Here is a 15,620-nt window from a genome sequence, read left to right on the forward strand (position 1 = left end):
TTCAGCCTTGTTTCATCATCATAATATTAACAGTAGTGACCTTGTCTGTGCACCTGAAGGACTCTTGGAAACAGTAGTGACCTTGTCTGTGCACCTGAAGGACTCTTGGAAACAGTAGTGACCTTGTCTGTGCACCTGAAGGACTCTTGGAAACAGTAGTGACCTTGTCTGTGCACCTGAAGGACTCTTGGAAACAGTAGTGACCTTGTCTGTGCACCTGAAGGACTCTTGGAAACAGTAGTGACCTTGTCTGTGCACCTGAAGGACTCTTGGAAACAGTAGTGACCTTGTCTGTGTACCTGAAGGACTCCTGGAAACAGTAGTGACCTTGTCTGTGTACCTGAAGGACTCTTGGAAACAGTAGTGACCTTGTCTGTGCACCTGAAGGACTCTTGGAACTGTACTAGACTTAATCAACAATACATTGGTCCAATTAATATCAAATCAAAATGTATTTGTCACATACATGTTCAGCAGATGTTATTTGCGGGTGTAGCGAAATACATTGAAACATATCAGCAGTAGTTTGCATCGCCCTCTGCACCGCTACTTCCCGCTGCTCGCCCTCTGCACCGCTACTTCCCGCGGCTCGCCCTCTGCACCGCTACTTCCCGCGGCTCGCCCTCTGCACCGCTACTTCCCGCGGCTATGCATTTAAACACTATATTTGACAGTTTCTTATATGAACAACAACAGACAACATTTTGATCATTTTGACTTTTTATAAATCAAAAAACAGTGACATCTTTACAAACGAATCATCTGACCATAGTGATATACACTGAGTGGACAAAACATTAAGAACACCTGCTCTTTCCATGACAGACTGACCAGGTGAATCCAGGTGAAGTTATGATCCCTTATTGATGTCACTTGTTAAATCCACTTCAATCAGTGCAGATGAAGGGGAGGAGACCAGGTTACAGAAGGATGTTTAAACCTTGAGACATGAGACATGGATTGTGTATTTGTGCCATTCAGAGGGTGAATGGGCAAGACAAAATATTTCAGTGCCTTGGAACAGGGTATGGTAGTAGGTGCCAGGGGCACCGGTTTGTGTAAAGGAACTGCAACGCTGCTGGGTTTTTCACGCTCAACAGTTTCCTGAGTGTATCACGAATGGTCAACCACCCAAAGGAGATCCAGCCAACTTGACAACAGTACGAAGTATTGGAGTCAACATGGACCAGCATCCCCGTGGAACGTTTTTGACACCTTGTAGAGTCCATGACCCGACAAAGTGAGGCTGTTCTGAGGGCAAAAGGTGGTGCAACTCAATATTAGGAAGGTGTTCCTAATGTTTGGTACACTCAGTGTATAGTTTACAGAGGGCAAGAGCGGGAGAATCTGGGGAATGGAATAACGTCTTTGATGTTGTCGACCCCCAGAACACACAGCAGGTAGCGCTCAAAGCCCATACCAAACCCACCGTGAGGGACCGAACCAAAACGCCTCACATCCAAATACCTGGACAGACAGAATATAGTAGATTAGAATATAACAGAATCAAACAGTGTAGAATACAACATAATAGAACAGATTAGAGTAGAATAGAACAGAATATAACAGATTAGAGTAGAATAGAACAGTGTAGAGTAGAATAGAACAGAATAGAATTAGAGTAGAATAGAACAGAATAGAATTAGAGTAGAATAGAACAGAATAGAACAGAATTAGAGTAGAATAGAACAGAATAGAATTAGAGTAGAATAGAATTAGAGTAGAATAGAACAGAACAGTGTAGAAAAGAATAGAATAGAACAGTGTAGAATAGAACAGAATAGAACAGTGTAGAGTAGAATAGAACAGTGTAGAGTAAAATAGAACAGAATAGAACAGTGTAGAGTAGAATAGAACAGTGTAGAGTAAAATATAACAGAATAGAACAGTGTAGAGTAGAATAGAACAGTGTAGAGTAGAATAGAACAGAATAGACCAGTGTAGAGTAGAATAGAACAGTGTAGAGTAAAATATAACAGAATAGAACAGTGTAGAGTAGAATAGAACAGTGTAGAGTAGAATAGAACAGAATAGAACAGTGTAGAGTAGAATAGAACAGTGTAGATTAGAATATAACAGAATCAAACAGTGTAGAATACAACATAATAGAACAGATTAGAGTAGAATAGAACAGAATATAACAGATTAGAGTAGAATAGAACAGTGTAGAGTAGAATATAACAGAACAGTGTAGAGTAGAATAGAACAGAACAGTGTAGAGTAGAATAGAACAGAACAGTGTAGAGTAGAATAGAACAGTGTAGAGTAGAATAGAACAGAACAGTGTAGAGTAGAATAGAACAGAACAGTGTAGAGTAGAATAGAACAGAACAGTGTAGAGTAGAATAGAACAGAACAGCGTAGAGCAGAATATAATAGAATAGAACAGTGTAGAATAGAATAGAACAGAACAGTGTAGAGTAGAATATAATAGAATAGAACAGTGTAGAGTAGAACAGAACAGTGTAGAGTAGAACAGAACAGTGTAGAGTAGAATATAATAGAATAGAACAGTGTAGAGTAGAACAGAACAGTGTAGAGTAGAATAGAACAGAACAGCGTAGAGCAGAATATAATAGAATAGAACAGTGTAGAATAGAATAGAACAGTGTAGAGTAGAATATAATAGAATAGAACAGTGTAGAGTAGAACAGAACAGTGTAGAGTAGAATAGAACAGAACAGTGTAGAGTAGAATAGAACAGTGTAGAGTAGAATAGAACAGAACAGTGTAGAGTAGAATAGAACAGAACAGTGTAGAGCAGAATATAATAGAATAGAACAGTGTAGAATAGAATAGAACAGAACAGTGTAGAGTAGAATATAATAGAATAGAACAGTGTATAGTAGAATAGAACAGTGTAGAGTAGAATAGAACAGAACAGTGTAGAGCAGAATATAATAGAATAGAACAGTGTAGAGTAGAATAGAACAGTGTAGAGTAGAATAGAACAGAACAGTGTAGAGTAGAATATAATAGAATAGAACAGTGTAGAGTAGAATAGAACAGAACAGTGTAGAGTAGAATAGAACAGTGTAGAGTAGAATAGAACAGAACAGTGTAGAGTAGAATAGAACAGAACAGCGTAGAGCAGAATATAATAGAATAGAACAGTGTAGAATAGAATAGAACAGAACAGTGTAGAGTAGAATATAATAGAATAGAACAGTGTAGAGTAGAACAGAACAGTGTAGAGTAGAACAGAACAGTGTAGAGTAGAATATAATAGAATAGAACAGTGTAGAGTAGAACAGAACAGTGTAGAGTAGAATAGAACAGAACAGCGTAGAGCAGAATATAATAGAATAGAACAGTGTAGAATAGAATAGAACAGAACAGTGTAGAGTAGAATATAATAGAATAGAACAGTGTAGAGTAGAACAGAACAGTGTAGAATAGAACAGAACAGTGTAGAGTAGAATAGAACAGTGTAGAGTAGAATAGAACAGAACAGTGTAGAGTAGAATAGAACAGAACAGTGTAGAGCAGAATATAATAGAATAGAACAGTGTAGAATAGAATAGAACAGAACAGTGTAGAGTAGAATATAATAGAATAGAACAGTGTATAGTAGAATAGAACAGTGTAGAGTAGAATAGAACAGAACAGTGTAGAGCAGAATATAATAGAATAGAACAGTGTAGAGTAGAATAGAACAGTGTAGAGTAGAACAGAACAGAACAGTGTAGAGTAGAATATAATAGAATAGAACAGTGTAGAGTAGAATAGAACAGTGTAGAGTAGAACAGAACAGTGTAGAGTAGAATATAATAGAATAGAACAGTGTAGAGTAGAATAGAACAGTGTAGAGTAGAACAGAACAGAACAGTGTAGAGTAGAATATAATAGAATAGAACAGTGTAGAATAGAACAGAACAGTGTAGAGTAGAATAGAACAGAACAGTGTAGAGTAGAATAGAACAGTGTAGAGTAGAATAGAACAGAACAGTGTAGAGTAGAACAGAACAGAACAGTGTAGAGTAGAACAGAACAGAACAGTGTAGAGTAGAATATAATAGAATAGAACAGTGTAGAGTAGAATAGAACAGTGTAGAATAGAATAGAACAGAACAGTGTAGAGTAGAACAGAACAGTGTAGAGTAGAATAGAACAGAACAGTGTAGAGTAGAATAGAACAGAACAGTGTAGAGTAGAATAGAACAGTGTAGAGTAGAATAGAACAGAACAGTGTAGAGCAGAATATAATAGAATAGAACAGTGTAGAGCAGAATAGAACAGAACAGTGTAGAGTAGAACAGAACAGAACAGTGTAGAGTAGAATAGAACAGAACAGTGTAGAGTAGAATAGAACAGTGTAGAGTAGAATAGAACAGAACAGTGTAGAGTAGAATATAATAGAATAGAACAGTGTAGAGTAGAATAGAACAGTGTAGAATAGAATAGAACAGAACAGTGTAGAACAGAACAGTGTAGAGTAGAATAGAACAGAACAGTGTAGAGTAGAATAGAACAGAACAGTGTAGAGCAGAATATAATAGAATAGAACAGTGTAGAGCAGAATAGAACAGAACAGTGTAGAGTAGAATAGAACAGAACAGTGTAGAGTAGAATAGAACAGAACAGTGTAGAGTAGAATAGAACAGTGTAGAGTAGAATAGAACAGAACAGTGTAGAGTAGAATATAATAGAATAGAACAGTGTAGAGTAGAATAGAACAGTGTAGAATAGAATAGAACAGAACAGTGTAGAACAGAACAGTGTAGAGTAGAATAGAACAGAACAGTGTAGAGTAGAATAGAACAGTGTAGAGTAGAATAGAACAGTGTAGAGTAGAACAGAACAGTGTAGAGTAGAACATAACAGTGTAGAGTAGAATAGAACAGAACAGTGTAGAGCAGAATATAATAGAATAGAACAGTGTAGAGTAGAATAGAACAGTGTAGAATAGAATAGAACAGAACAGTGTAGAACAGAACAGTGTAGAGTAGAATAGAACAGAACAGTGTAGAGTAGAATAGAACAGTGTAGAGTAGAACATAACAGTGTAGAGTAGAATAGAACAGAACAGTGTAGAGCAGAATATAATAGAATAGAACAGTGTAGAGCAGAATAGAACAGAACAGTGTAGAGCAGAATATAATAGAATAGAACAGTGTAGAATAGAATAGAACAGAACAGTGTAGAGTAGAATAGAATAGAACAGAACAGTGTAGAGCAGAATATAATAGAATAGAACAGTGTAGAATAGAATAGAACAGAACAGTGTAGAGTAGAATATAATAGAACAGTGTAGAGTAGAATAGAACAGTGTAGAGTAGAATAGAACCGTGTAGAACAGAATAGAACAGTGTAGAGTAGAAAATAATAAAGTACTTTATTATAAGCAAACATAGTTACACAATATCAACACGTATTGAATTTAAATGCACTTACCATCCGTATGTCTCATCCAAACCAGCCCTAAAGAAGACGCATAACGTGTCTTTAACAGACGACCAATTACCAAATGTGTTGATTCCATGTGTACATATTAATGAGTAAACATATATACTCAATATTCCACTTTTCACTTTTCTGTCTGTTGTATGGCAAATATGTGTATGTATTTATACAGTATATATGTATGTATTTATACAGTATATATGTATGTATTTATACAGTATATATGTATGTATTTATACAGTATATATGTATGTATTTATACAGTATATATGTATGTATTTATACAGTATATATGTATGTATTTATACAGTATATGTGTATGTATTTATACAGTATATGTGTATGTATTTATACAGTATATATGTATGTATTTATACAGTATATATGTATGTATTTATACAGTATATATGTATGTATTTATACAGTATATGTGTATGTATTTATACAGTATATATGTATGTATTTATACAGTATATATGTATGTATTTATACAGTATATATGTATTGGACATGAAATTGGGTTTTCATTTGTTTGATTATTTTGAAGATGTTTTCTTTTATCTGAAAGTTGTAAAAGAGTTATTTCATAATGTTGTGAGTTCCTACTGTGCTAGTCGTGTCTTTAGTAGGTCCAGTCTCTCCTCTCTCAGAGAACCTCCACACATCTCTCCTACTCCGGGGACCAACAGGTCTACTGCTGCTGCCTGGGGAGGGAGGCACGCACGCGCGCGCACACACACACACACACACACACACACACACACACACACACACACACACACACACACACACACACACACACACACACACACACACACACACAAAAACTGGCTGACTAAAGGGCTGTCATCTTTTACACTAAACCGTAAGGAGATGACTGGGCTGCAAGTGTGGAAGAAAGTACATTTAAAATTACAGATGACACAGGTTCAACTGACATGACCAGAACCGGTTCAACTGACATGACCAGAACCGGTTCAACTGAAATGACCAGAACAGGTTCAACTGAAATGACCGGAACAGGTTCAACTGAAATGACCGGAACCGGTTCAACTGAAATGACCAGAACCGGTTCAACTGACATGACCAGAACAGGTTAAACTGAAATGACCAGAACAGGTTAAACTGAAATGACCAGAACAGGTTAAACTGAAATGACCGGAACAGGTTCAACTGAAATGACCGGAACCGGTTCAACTGAAATGACCAGAACCGGTTCAACTGAAATGACCAGAACCGGTTCAACTGACATGACCAGAACAGGTTCAACTGAAATGACCAGAACAGGTTCAACTGAAATGACCAGAACCGGTTCAACTGAAATGACCAGAACCGGTTCAACTGAAATGACCAGAACCGGTTCAACTGACATGACCAGAACAGGTTCAACTGAAATGACCAGAACCGGTTCAACTGACATGACCAGAACAGGTTCAACTGAAATGACCGGAACAGGTTCAACTGAAATGACCGGAACCGGTTCAACTGAAATGACCAGAACCGGTTCAACTGAAATGACCGGAACAGGTTCAACTGAAATGACCGGAACAGGTTCAACTGAAATGACCGGAACCGGTTCAACTGAAATGACCGGAACCGGTTCAACTGAAATGACCGGAACCGGTTCAACTGAAATGACCGGAACCGGTTCAACTGAAATGACTAGAACTGCTTCAACTGAAATCACCGGAACCGGTTCAACTGACATGACCAGAACTGGTTCAACTGAAATCACCGGAACCATACAACTTTAATAGGTGAAACAATTCAATTTTTTAACTATGGAGTGCAGTTTGTTTTGCCTTTATTTAACCAGGTGACTCATTAACAACACATTCTCTATTATAATAACAACCTGATGCGTTGTTCAAACTAGACCGATCTCCGTGTGCTACGTGATCTTACAGTGTGTAGAGGTTGGTCCTCGTTGTCTCGTGCGTAGAAGGGCTTCAGGGCATAGGGGTAATCAGTGACGAAGAGAGGAACATCACCACAATGTTTCACCAGGTACTTCTCGTGCTCTGTCTGCAAGTCACAGCCCCACTGAGGGAGGGAGGGAGGGGGGGAGGGAGGGAGGGAGGGAGGGGGGAGGGAAGGAGGGAGGGGGGGAGGGAGGGGGGGAGGGAGGGAGGGGGGGAGGGGGGGAGGGAAGGGGGGAGGGAGGGAGGGAGGGAGGGAGGGAGGGAGGGGAGGGAGGGAAGGGGGCAGGGAGGGAAGGAGGGAGGGAGGGGGGCAGGGAGGGAGGGAGGGAGGGAGGGAGGGAGGAGGGAGGGAGGGAGGGAATGAGAGATTAAAGGTTTGACCCCACACATGCCTGAAAATGTAGAATCTAAGGTGTGAAAATAGAATCAGGTTGACACAGTACAGAATACACAGGGTACAACATTCTAGAAAAGAGCTCTACTGACATCTGTTAATAAAGAGACTACAGCTATCTCCTTCTGAAGGATAATAGAGCTGTACTCTACTGACATCTCTTTATAAAGAGGCTACAGCTATCTCCTTCTGAAAGAGAATAGAGCTGTACTCTACTGACATCTGTTTATAAAGAGGATACAGCTATCTCCTTCTGAAAGAGAATAGAGCTGTACTCTACTGACATCTGTTTATAAAGAGGCTACAGCTATCTCCTTCTGAAAGAGGATACAGCTATCTCCTTCTGAAAGAGACTACAGCTATCTCCTTCTGAAAGAGACTACAGCTATCTCCTTCTGAAAGAGACTACAGCTATCTCCTTCTGAAAGAGGATACGACTATCTCCTTCTGAAAGAGGATACAGCTATCTCCTTCTGAAAGAGACTACAGCTATCTCCTTCTGAAAGAGACTACAGCTATCTCCTTCTGAAAGAGGCTACAGCTATCTCCTTCTGAAAGAGGCTACAGCTATCTCCTTCTGAAAGAGGCTACAGCTATCTCCTCCTGAAAGAGGCTACAGCTATCTCCTCCTGAAAGAGGCTACAGCTATCTCCTCCTGAAAGAGGATACAGCTATCTCCTTCTGAAAGAGGATACAGCTATCTCCTTCTGAAAGAGGCTACAGCTATCTCCTTCTGAAAGAGGCTACAGCTATCTCCTTCTGAAAGAGGCTACAGCTATCTCCTTCTGAAAGAGACTACAGCTATCTCCTTCTGAAAGAGATTAGAGCTGTACTATACTTACATCTGTCTATAAAGAGACTACAGCTATCTCCTTCTGAAAGAGACTACAGCTATCTCCTTCTGAAAGAGACTACAGCTATCTCCTTCTGAAAGAGGCTACAGCTATCTCCTTCTGAAAGAGGCTACAGCTATCTCCTTCTGAAAGAGGCTACAGCTATCTCCTTCTGAAAGAGGCTACAGCTATCTCCTTCTGAAAGAGGCTACAGCTATCTCCTTCTGAAAGAGGATACAGCTATCTCCTTCTGAAAGAGGATACAGCTATCTCCTTCTGAAAGAGGCTACAGCTATCTCCTTCTGAAAGAGGCTACAGCTATCTCCTTCTGAAAGAGACTACAGCTATCTCCTTCTGAAAGAGATTAGAGCTGTACTATACTTACATCTGTCTATAAAGAGACTACAGCTATCTCCTTCTGAAAGAGACTACAGCTATCTCCTTCTGAAAGAGGATACAGCTATCTCCTTCTGAAAGAGACTACAGCTATCTCCTTCTGAAAGAGACTACAGCTATCTCCTTCTGAAAGAGACTACAGCTATCTCCTTCTGAAAGAGGCTACAGCTATCTCCTTCTGAAAGAGGCTACAGCTATCTCCTTCTGAAAGAGGCTACAGCTATCTCCTTCTGAAAGAGACTACAGCTATCTCCTTCTGAAAGAGACTACAGCTATCTCCTTCTGAAAGAGACTACAGCTATCTCCTTCTGAAAGAGACTACAGCTATCTCCTTCTGAAAGAGACTACAGCTATCTCCTTCTGAAAGAGGCTACAGCTATCTCCTTCTGAAAGAGGCTACAGCTATCTCCTTCTGAAAGAGGCTACAGCTATCTCCTTCTGAAAGAGGCTACAGCTATCTCCTTCTGAAAGAGATTAGAGCTGTACTATACTTACATCTGTCTATAAAGAGACTACAGCTATCTCCTTCTGAAAGAGACTACAGCTATCTCCTTCTGAAAGAGACTACAGCTATCTCCTTCTGAAAGAGACTACAGCTATCTCCTTCTGAAAGAGAATAGAGCTGTACTATACTTACATCTGTCTATAAAGAGACTACAGCTATCTCCTTCTGAAAGAGACTACAGCTATCTCCTTCTGAAAGAGAATAGAGCTGTACTATACTTACATCTGTTTTGAAAGCAAATTTCTTGGAGCTGCTGTTGAGGATGTTTATGGCTTCTGTGTAGGTTATCCTGAAGCAAAGGGATGGAAATAACAACAACATATGGATATATCAATGATCCCTGTGTAATCACTGTATATTAATGATCCCCGTGTAATCACTGTATATTAATGATCCCCGTGTAATCACTGTATATTAATGATCCCTGTGTAATCACTGTATATTAATGATCATTATGTAATCGCTGTATATTAATGATCCCTGTGTAATCACTGTATATTAATGATCCCTGTGTAATCACTGTATATTAATGATCCCTGTGTAATCACTGTATATTAATGATCCCTGTGTAATCACTGTATATTAATGATCCCTGTGTAATCACTGTATATTAATGATCCCTGTGTAATCACTGTATATTAATGATCCCTGTGTAATCACTGTATATTAATGATCCCTGTGTAATCGCTGTATATCAATGATCCCTGTGTAATCGCTGTATATCAATGATCCCTGTGTAATCGCTGTATATCAATGATCCCTGTGTAATCGCTGTATATCAATGATCCCTGTGTAATCGCTGTATATTAATGATCCCTGTGTAATCACTGTATATTAATGATCCCTGTGTAATCGCTGTATATTAATGATCCCTGTGTAATCGCTGTATATTAATGATCCCTGTGTAATCACTGTATATTAATGATCCCTGTGTAATCACTGTATATTAATGATCCCTGTGTAATCACTGTATATCAATGATCCCTGTGTAATCACTGTATATTAATGATCATTATGTAATCACTGTATATTAATGATCATTATGTAATCACTGTATATTAATGATCCCTGTGTAATCACTGTATATTAATGATCCCTGTGTAATCACTGTATATTAATGATCCCTGTGTAATCACTGTATATTAATGATCCCTGTGTAATCACTGTATATTAATGATCCCTGTGTAATCACTGTATATTAATGATCCCTGTGTAATCACTGTATATTAATGATCCCTGTGTAATCACTGTATATTAATGATCCCTGTGTAATCACTGTATATTAATGATCCCTGTGTAATCGCTGTATATTAATGATCATTATGTAATCACTGTATATTAATGATCATTATGTAATCACTGTATATTAATGATCCCTGTGTAATCACTGTATATTAATGATCCCTGTGTAATCACTGTATATTAATGATCCCTGTGTAATCACTGTATATTAATGATCCCTGTGTAATCACTGTATATTAATGATCCCTGTGTAATCACTGTATATTAATGATCCCTGTGTAATCACTGTATATTAATGATCCCTGTGTAATCACTGTATATTAATGATCCCTGTGTAATCACTGTATATTAATGATCCCTATGTAATCGTTAAATATCAATGATCATTATGTAATCACTGCATATTAATGATCCCTGTGTAATCACTGTATATTAATGATCCCTGTGTAATCACTGTATATTAATGATCCCTGTGTAATCACTGTATATTAATGATCCCTGTGTAATCACTGTATATTAATGATCCCTGTGTAATCGTTAAATATCAATGATCAATATGTAATCGTTCTGTTTTTGGCGTAGGATCCCCATTAGCTGTTGTAAAAGCAGCAGCTACTCTTCCTGGGGTCCACACTAAACATGAGGCATAATACAGAATGACATAATACAGAACATCATTAGACAAGAACAGCTCAAGGACAGAATTACAAACATTTAAAAAGGCACAAGTAGCCTACATATCAATGCATACGATATCAACCCAGAGCATATCGACCCAGACGACCCAGAGCATATCGACCCAGAACATATCGACCCAAAGCATATCGACCCAGAGCATATCGACCCAGAGTAAATCGACCCAGAGTAAATCGACCCAGAGCATATCGGACTGCTTTTTCTCTTCCGCTTCACCGGATTCCTACCGCAAGTTCTGGACCATTACACCGGATCATCGCAGCTAGCTAGCTGTTATCCGAGTGGCTACTCCTGGCTAACGTCTCTGTTCCAAAGCAAGCACCAGTTAGCCTCGAGCTAGGCTCATCTCCCGGCTACCCGAAGACGTCTACCAGCTAATTATTGGGCTACAATACCTCTTTTGCCAATTGGCCTGGACCCTTTATTGCCGACACGGAGCCCCGCTGATCCATCACGACTGGTCTGCCGACGTAATCGTCCGAGGTGGTTTCAACAGGCTTTTCCGTTGCAACGTCGCCAAAAACACACCTGCTATCCCCGGCCCGCTAGCTGTCTGAATCGGCGTGTCTCCAGCTCGTCTAGCGTAGTAGCGACTACCGAACGGCTCCCTGACTCACACATTGCTGCTCATTGGACCCTATGATCACTCGGCTGCACATGCCTCTCCCTAATGTCAATATGTCTTGTCCACTGCTGTTTCTGTTAGTTATTATTGTTTTATTTCACTATAGAGCCCCCAGCCCCGCCCTAAATGCCTTAGATAGCTCTTTTGTCCCACCCCCCACACATGCGGAGAACTCATCTGGCTTAACTGGTGCCTCCTGAGACACAAGCGCTCTCATCATCACTCAATGCCTAGGTTTACCTCCACTGTACTCACATCCTACCATACCATTGTCTGTACATTATTCCCTGAATCTATTCTACCACGCCCAGAAATCTGATCCTTGTATTCTCTGTCCCCAACACACTAGACGACCAGTTCTTATAGCCTTTAGCGGTACCCATATCCTCCTCCTCCTCTGGTCATGTAGAGGTTAATCCAGGCCCTGTACCCTCAGTTCCACTCCTATTCCCGAGGCACTCTCATTTGTTGACTTCTGTAACTGTAAAAGCCTTGGTTTCATGCATGTTAACATTAGAAGCCTCCTCCCTAAGTTTGTTATATTCACTGCTTTAGCACACTCCGCCAACCCGGATGTTCTAGCCGTGTCTGAATCCTGGCTTAGGAAGTCCACCAAAAATTCAGAGATTTCCATCCCCAACTATAACATTTTCCGACAAGATAGAACTGCCAAAGGGGGTTCTATCTACTGCAGAGTTCTGTCTTACTATCCAGGACCCGTCAGTAAGCATTTCACTGTTAGTCTACACCTGTTGTTTACCAAGGACCCGTCAGTCAGCATTTCACTGTTAGTCAACACCTGTTGTTTACCAAGGACCCGTCAGTCAGCATTTCACTGTTAGTCAACACCTGCTGTTTACCAAGGACCCGTCAGTCAGCATTTCACTGTTAGTCAACACCTGTTGTTTACCAAGGACCCATCAGTCAGCATTTCACTGTTAGTCAACACCTGTTGTTTACCAAGGACCCGTCAGTCAGCATTTCACTGTTAGTCAACACCTATTGTTTACCAAGGACCCGTCAGTCAGCATTTCACTGTTAGTCAACACCTGTTGATTACCAAGGACCCGTCAGTCAGCATTTCACTGTTAGTCAACACCTGTTGTTTACCAAGGACCCGTCAGTCAGCATTTCACTGTTAGTCAACACCTGTTGTTTACCAAGGACCCGTCAGTCAGCATTTCACTGTTAGTCAACACCTGTTGTTTACCAAGGACCCGTCAGTCAGCATTTCACTGTTAGTCTGCACCTGTTGTTTACCAAGGACCCGTCAGTCAGCATTTCACTGTTAGTCAACACCTGTTGTTTACCAAGGACCCGTCAGTCAGCATTTCACTGTTAGTCAACACCTGTTGTTTACCAAGGACCCGTCAGTCAGCATTTCACTGTTAGTCAACACCTGTTGTTTACCAAGGACCCGTCAGTCAGCATTTCACTGTTAGTCAACACCTGCTGTTTACCAAGGACCCATCAGTCAGCATTTCACTGTTAGTCAACACCTGTTGTTTACCAAGGACCCATCAGTCAGCATTTCACTGTTAGTCAACACCTGCTGTTTACCAAGGACCCATCAGTCAGCATTTCACTGTTAGTCAACACCTGCTGTTTACCAAGGACCCGTCAGTCAGCATTTCACTGTTAGTCAACACCTGTTGTTTACCAAGGACCCATCAGTCAGCATTTCACTGTTAGTCAACACCTGCTGTTTACCAAGGACCCGTCAGTCAGCATTTCACTGTTAGTCAACACCTGTTGTTTACCAAGGACCCGTCAGTCAGCATTTCACTGTTAGTGTTTACCAAGCGTGTGACATTTGATTTAGATTGGTAGAGGTGAGACATGACCCATAAGGCAACCTATTCCCTATACAGTGCACTACTACCCTATGGGTCCTGGTCAAAAGTAGTGCACTATGTAGGGAATAGAGAGTCATTAGGGACACATTAAACTTGCATAATCATGATACACACTTACACATTGAAACTCTTCTTCATCATTAGATCCACATTGTCCTTGGGAGGAATAGAGAAAACAGATTCATCTCTAGTTGAGGTCAATAGGGTGGTGGGGGGGGGGGGGGGGGGGAGGAGTTCAAGGTTCATTCAATACGTTCAGAGAATATGCATGGTATTGCGTTGTAGACATTTTCTGGTGTCTCACCCTGTATCCAGGTGACACGTGTTTGTGATATAAAGCCACATCTTCAGGACACTGAGCTAGGAGATGTTCTGTTGTAGACCTGAACAAGTCTTCCATCACCTGAAGAGGTAAGGACACAAGTTAAGAGTCATTTAGTCAATCTGGTCTAGAAGGAGACCAGGTAATGCTGATTCATTTAGTCAATCAGGTCTAGAAGGAGACCAGGTAATGCTGATTCATTTAGTCAATCAGGTCTAGAAGGAGACCAGGTAATGCTGATTCATTTAGTCAATCAGGTCTAGAAGGAGACCAGGTAATGCTGATTCATTTAGTCAATTGGGACTAGGAGAAGACCATATATCAACACTGGATCAAACTGATGGGAGCCAGAGCTGTTCCAAATCTCTCCTCGGGGACTCCCAGGCGTTTCACAATTTTGTTGAAACCCTGAACTAGCTCACCTGATCCAAGTAGTCAAGGTTTTTGATAATTAGTTGACAAGTTGAATCAGGTGTGCTAGCTCTGGAATAGTTCAAATACATGGACCGGCTGGGGGTCACCGAGGAGAGGTTAGGAACAGCTGGGGTCCCCGAGGAGAGGTTTGGAACAGCTGGGGGTCCCCGAGGAGAGGTTTGGAAAAGCTCGGGGTCCCCGAGGAGAGGTTTGGAACAGCTCGGGGTCCCCGAGGAGAGGTTTGGAACAGCTGGGGGTCCCCGAGGAGAGGTTTGGAACAGCTGGGGTCACTGAGGAGAGGTTTGGAACAGCTGGGGGTCACTGAGGAGAGGTTTGGAACAGCTGGGGGTCTCCGAGGAGAGGTTTGGAACAGCTGGGGGTTCCCGAGGAGAGGTTTGGAACAGCTGGGGGTCACCGAGGAGAGGTTTGGAACAGCTGGGGTCACCGAGGAGAGGTTTGGAACAGCTGGGGATCACCGAGGAGAGGTTTGGAACAGCTGGGGGTCCCGAGGAGAGGTTTGGAACAGCTGGGGGTCCCCGAGGAGAGGTTTGGAACAGCTGGGGGTCACCGAGGAGAGGTTTGGAACAGCTGGGGGTCACCGAGGAGAGGTTTGGAACAGCTGGGGGTTCTCGAGGAGAGGTTTGGAACAGCCGGGGGTCTCCGAGGAGAGGTTTGGAACAGCTGGGGGTCCCCGAGGAGAGGTTTGGAACAGCTGGGGGTCCCCGAGGAGAGGTTTGGAACAGCTGGGGGTCCCCGAGGAGAGGTTTGGAACAGCTGGGGGTCCCCGAGGAGAGGTTTGGAACAGCTGGGGGTCCCCGAGGAGAGGTTTGGAACAGCTGGGGGTCCCCTAGGAGAGGTTTGGAACAGCTGGGGGTCCCGAGGAGAGGTTTGGAACAGCTGGGGGTCTCCGAGGAGAGGTTTGGAACAGCTGGGGGTCCCCGAGGAGAGGTTTGGAACAGCTGGGGGTCCCCGAGGAGAGGTTTGGAACAGCTGGGGTCACAGAGGAGAGGTT

General features: G+C 41.5%; 1 protein-coding gene across 2 annotated transcripts in view; it reads right to left on the reverse strand.

The window, feature by feature from the left end:
* Nucleotides 1-1,008: 1,008 nt before the first annotated feature.
* Nucleotides 1,009-15,620, reverse strand: part of nars2 (asparaginyl-tRNA synthetase 2, mitochondrial) — a 32,352-nt gene continuing 17,740 nt past the window's right edge. The window contains exons 8-14 of one of the 2 annotated variants that reach the window (XM_038986934.1): nucleotides 14,177-14,275; nucleotides 13,991-14,028; nucleotides 9,676-9,742; nucleotides 7,309-7,446; nucleotides 6,010-6,107; nucleotides 5,395-5,421; nucleotides 1,009-1,467 (exon numbers count right to left, since the gene is read on the reverse strand). In XM_038986934.1, the coding sequence (XP_038842862.1) occupies nucleotides 1,323-1,467; nucleotides 5,395-5,421; nucleotides 6,010-6,107; nucleotides 7,309-7,446; nucleotides 9,676-9,742; nucleotides 13,991-14,028; nucleotides 14,177-14,275 (612 nt within the window). In that variant the 3' untranslated portion in view covers nucleotides 1,009-1,322. The remainder of the gene's footprint in view (nucleotides 1,468-5,394; nucleotides 5,422-6,009; nucleotides 6,108-7,308; nucleotides 7,447-9,675; nucleotides 9,743-13,990; nucleotides 14,029-14,176; nucleotides 14,276-15,620) is intronic. The other variant, XM_038986935.1, reaches the window with a different exon arrangement.

Source organism: Salvelinus namaycush, unplaced genomic scaffold (assembly GCF_016432855.1).
Source record: "Salvelinus namaycush isolate Seneca unplaced genomic scaffold, SaNama_1.0 Scaffold603, whole genome shotgun sequence".
Classification (NCBI taxonomy): Eukaryota; Metazoa; Chordata; class Actinopteri; order Salmoniformes; family Salmonidae; genus Salvelinus; species Salvelinus namaycush.